This window comes from Pseudorca crassidens, chromosome 4 (assembly GCF_039906515.1).
Source record: "Pseudorca crassidens isolate mPseCra1 chromosome 4, mPseCra1.hap1, whole genome shotgun sequence".
In the NCBI taxonomy this organism is placed as follows: domain Eukaryota; kingdom Metazoa; phylum Chordata; class Mammalia; order Artiodactyla; family Delphinidae; genus Pseudorca; species Pseudorca crassidens.
In genome coordinates, this window is record NC_090299.1 from 135,227,138 (window position 1) to 135,232,610 (window position 5,473).

A 5,473-nucleotide genomic window follows, 5' to 3' on the forward strand; every position below is an offset into this window, starting at 1 on the left:
CTGCAGTGAGAAGCCCATGCACTGCAACGAAGAGTAGCCCCCGCTCGCTGCAACTGGAGAAAGCCTGTGTGCAGCAACAAAGACCCAACCAAGACAAAAATAAATAAATAAATAAACAAATAAATAAATAAAAACAGCTTGGGTCACAAACTTGAACATATTTGTTCTGGGAAATAATATATAAGAATTAACCTGTCTAACATTATATATATAATAATATATAGGAATTCACCTGTAAATACATGGCTTGCTGTCTGTTGTACCGTGGTAATGTGGTTCCCAAAGATGTCAGTGCTGCCATTGCCACCATCAAGACCAAGCATACCATCCAGTTTGTGGACTGGTGCCCCACTGGCTTCAAAGTTGGCATTAATTACCAGCTTTCCACTGTGGTACCTGGTGGAGACCTGGCCAAAGTACAGTGAGCTGTGTGCATGCTGAGCAACATCACAGCCATCGCTGAGGCCTGGGCTTGCCTGGACCACACGTTTGACCCGATGTATGCCAAGCGTGCTTTTCTTCACTGGTACGTGGTGAGGGCATGGAGGAAGGAGAGTTTTCTGAGGCCCGTGAGGACGTGGCTGCCCTTGAGAAGGATGATGAGGAGGTTGGTGTGGATTCTGTTGAAGGAGAGGGAGAGGAAGAAGGAGAGGAATACTAAAGTTAAAATGTCACAAAGGTGCTGCTTTTACAGGGAAGCTTATTCTGTTTTAAACATTGAAAAGCTGTGGTCTGATCAGTTAATTTGTATGTAGCAGTGTATACTCTCGTGTACAATCATTGACCTATGCTTTAAAACACGACACTTTGTTATAGACCCAAGCTATCCATTTCTCTGATAGGTTTGAGTAAAGTATTCCCTGTCTTAAATGAAAAAAAAAAAAAAAAAGAATTAACCTGTCTATTCTTTAGAATTTTGAGTCATTCCAAACCATGCATGATTCACTTGTTTGTTCATCTTTAGTTCACTCTAGATGAAGGATTCACAAGTTGCAAAAAAAGGGAGACATTACCCCAGAATAAATTTTAGTCTTTAAAGTTTTGATGTCTGTTTTATTAGAATAAAAATATTACACATTGATGATAAGGTAGAATTTTGTAGGGAAAGAAAAATAGTAAGGCCTTTAATCTAACATATTCTCAAGTCTTAAGAGTGTATCTCAACAAGATAAACACAGGTCACTTTTTTAAGCTAAGAAAGAATTTCTTTTTTCTACGTTACTCTGTTTATAGATGAAAGCAATGATACATATGGTGAATACTTTTCTGCATAAAGCATAGTTTAAGAGGCCAATTAACGATAAGAAGGGAAGCCTTTAAAACTGAGCATCGATGTGGAGCTGTGGCAACTAGAATAATCACATTTATGATGGTTATAATTGTGATTATTCTGTAGAATTATTGTTGGCCTGAAACCTTGCTCAGAAAGAAGCACTTCATTTCTGACTATCTGTCTGCCAGATTTGTCTGCTACTATTTGCCAGACATTCATGGCTATTATATTTGTAATGATTTTCCTATGGGAAAAGTATGAGAAACAAAAATAGAGCTCCTAAGGGTTGGTGAAGGAACAGTATCCTGGGACAAATCTCCTGCAGTAGTGAGAATAGATTAGGAAAAGGAAATGAATATTTGCTGAGTTTTTGTAGTCTGTACTTTGGCACCATGACAAATCCTCCACAGATATAATGTGTGAAGCAAATTGTTCATGGAGACAGTACTGGGACTACACTTTAGTCATATGTCTTTCAGTTGAAATCTATTCTCTCCCTGGGTCCCTCTTCCTGTCCTTTGAAAATTGCACTAACTCCTGTTTATTCCCACCAGCCAAGATTTTTGCTAAAGAACACCCTGTGAAAGACAAATATCATATGACATCACTTATATGTGGAATCTAAAAAATGATACAAATGAACTTACTTACAAAACGGAAATAGACTCACAGTCATAGAAAACAAACTTATGGTTACCAAAGGGAAAGTGTAGGGGGGAGGGATAAATTAGGAATTTGGGATTAACAGATACACACTAGTATATATAAACTAGATAAACAACAAGGACCTATTGTATAGCACAGGGAACCATATTCAATAATTGTAATAACCTATAATGGTAAAGAATCTAAAAAAGTATATATATATATATATATATATATATATATATATATATATATATATATGTAGATGTAGATGTATAACCGAATCACTTTGCTGTACACCTTCAACATTGTAAACCAACTATACTGCATTTAAAAAAAAAAACACCCCATGACACCGGGTTTGTTTCACTTTCAAGTACAAAATTACGTTATCGTCCTGTCCCAATGCCTGTTCAATCTAAACAGACCGCTGCCACCTTATCCTTGTCACCACCCTGCCCCTTCCAATCTAATGCAGTGGAATAGGTTCCCTCTGAGATATTATGCTTTAATTCATGCAATCCAACCAGCTGTAACCAATGCTGCCACCTCCTGGCAGCTTTTGAAGAGGTGAAACCTGGTAAGCAAAGGCTTGCCCTTGGTTCCCATGCTATTTGCCACTCCCCTCCTCAGACATGGCTCTTTACACATTCATTCTCTTAGTGCTTAGAGCCATCCAGTTTTGGCTGCTTGTGAGAGAACAGAAAGAGCTTGGGTAGGTCATCTCTTCTACTACGTTCAACCTGATAGAATTTGAAAACCTACTTGGTGATTCTATTTTGCCATTTAACATGCAGCAGGGACAATACTTGATGCTCATGAAAAAACGGTAAAATCTTTGATGAGTACAAGCCTTCCTACTGTTTATACTATACATAGAAGTTTGAGGTAGAGGCCAGGACTTTACCCTGGAGCATTTGAGCATATTAACCCAAAATTAGGTGAAAACTTTCTTGCCACATAACAATACATATTTGCTTTAATTTTGATGGATATGATCCACTAATGCTTGTAATAATGTTATTGCTAGTAAACTGTGCCATGCATACAAAAACCTTTAAATTTTTATGACTAGTTCATACAAAACAGAACAATGCTAGTTCATGGGATTAAACTGCCAATTATTTTCAACATCTGATATCTAAATAACCTGATTGGCAGGATTCCTAAAAATATTATGTCAAGGAAAAGTTAACACAAGGACCATGATGGATTCGTTTTGATTTGTGAATTATGAAAGGTCATTTTAATCCATGTTCCTATTGTTATTTCGGGGGAACAGTCAAAAGCAGATTTATCAAAGACGCTTACAATTTTAAAAATATATTTATTTATTTAAAAAATGAACCCATTACACGATAACATAAATAACATATTTATGTAAAATAACTATATATTCCAAACACATTTTTTCCCAAACGAAACATTTAGTGAGAAAAGTGGCATTATTTTCCAGTTTTGCTGTTTCTTTAATGTCTTGCTTAGTGCGGATGGCTGGATGCTTATATCTGCTTCTGCGGTCCATCTGCTGAAAATATATTGTTTGAAAGGCACTTGATTTAGTTACTGTTGAATGCCTAGGACCTACCAAAAGGCCTAGGACATAAAAAGCTCAACAATGCTGATTGAATAAATGATTAATGCCTAGCCTTTTTATTTGTACAAGTGCCTGAATTCTTCAGATTAATTTATGAGATTCTGTTTAAACTTAACAGCGGATATGGCCTTTACAATAAGCAGATTCATACTCTGTACATGCTGCTGGTTGAAGTGTGCTTCAGAGATTAGCACGGAGGGAATCACCAAGGAGCTTGTGAGAAATGCTGAATATCAGACTCCACCCCAGACCGGAGGAATCAGAATCTGCATTTAAACAAGATTCCCAGGTGACTGAGATGTACATTAGAGTCTGAGAAGCACTGTTTCAAAGCATTTTAGTTGCCATTATTATTTCCATGTAGCGATAGAATCCATTTTCTTCCATAGATTTCTGCTTTCCTAAATAAAATTATTCTATGACTAGACTTTGCACTGCTTTCTAATTGAGTCTTATGCAAAATAAGTTTTCACATCTTTGTTTCCCTCTTTCTTTTCTAAGCTTTGCTCAAGCTTAGAAACTGTGTGAAGTCCTTCTCCTGAACTGTGAATCGGGGGGGGCTTTCTATAAGGGAAACTCCCTTCTAGGGCCATCTGATTGAAAATTTTAACTTAATGAACTGATGGTTGGCTATTTAGATAGAGCTACTTACACAGTTTTCTTCTTTTAAAAGAATGTTGGTTCAGTGTGCTGCAGACCGGCAGGGATTTAAGGGAAGACTTCCTGCCACAAAATATTTGTAACAGCTCCTGAAGGAGAAACTAACTATTACAAGTCAGGTCTTTAATTTAAAGTTGTTGTTGTTGTTGTTTTTCTAAGATTGCCCATGTATGAATTTATAGACGGGGTTGGATAACTTACTTGTTAATTTGTTATTTGCTTTTCACTTAATTAACTCAACAGCTTAGTTTTTATTAGAAGACAACTTTGGCCGTTTTTAGCTTGCTTAAAGTTATTAAGATTTTCAGTATAGAAAAGTAGTTACAATAGTGGTTGTTTTACTTTTCAATTTAATGAGATGCTTAAGTGTGTAGTTTCAGAGTCAATTTCAGCATACAAAGCAGCCTGGGCCAGTGCCAGCTGCAGGTATGCTTTGGGGTGAGGCCATCCTTTGTTTGAGAAGAGGTCCATGTGCAGGTCTCATCGTGGTGGGAATCACTCTTTGTAGAAATGATCTGTTTGGGGAATTCCCTGGTGGTCCAGTGGTTAAGACTCTGTGCTTTCATTGCCATGGGCCTGGGTTTGGTCTGGGAACTAAGATGCCACAAGCCGCACTGGGCAGCCAAAAAAAAAAAAAGAAAAAAGATCTGTTTATTAGCAGTTTGTATAGGATCCTAGAAAGAGCCTGGGCCTGGGACTTTGTGAAGTCAGACAGACTCAAGTCCTGTGACATCATGGGTCTCCTCAAACCTCTGGATCACTTTTTTTTTTAAAGTTAAGTGCTACATATGGTCACTTTATCTTTGATAAAGGAGGCAGGAATGTACAGTGGAGAAAGGACAGCCTCTTCAATAAGTGGTGCTGGGAAAACTGGACAGGTACATGTAAAAGTATGAGATTAGATCACTCCCTAACACCATACACAAAAATAAACTCAAACTGGATTAAAGACCTAAATGTAAGGCCAGAAACTATCAAACTCTTAGAGGAAAACATAGGCAGAACACTCTATGACATAAATCACAGCAAGATCCTTTTTGATCCACCTCCTAGAGTAATGGAAACAAAAATAAACAAATGGGACCTAATGAAACTTAAAAGCTTTTGCACAGCAAAGGAAACCATAAACAAGACCAAGAGACAACCCTCAGAATGGGAGAAAATATTTGCAAATGAAGCAACTGACGAAGGATTAATCTCCAAAATTTATAAGCAGCTCATGCAGCTTAATGACAAAAAAACAAACAACCCAATGCAAAAATGGGCAGAAGACCTAAATAGACATTTCTCCAAAGAAG

General features: G+C 37.3%; 1 protein-coding gene across 1 annotated transcript; it reads left to right on the forward strand.

The window, feature by feature from the left end:
- The first annotated feature begins 242 nt into the window (after window positions 1-242).
- Window positions 243-886, forward strand: LOC137223269 (tubulin alpha chain-like). The gene is given in 2 exon segments (XM_067734752.1): window positions 243-528; window positions 531-886. Coding segments are annotated over 2 exon segments (417 nt in total). The 3' UTR covers window positions 662-886.
- Window positions 887-5,473: the final 4,587 nt, after the last annotated feature.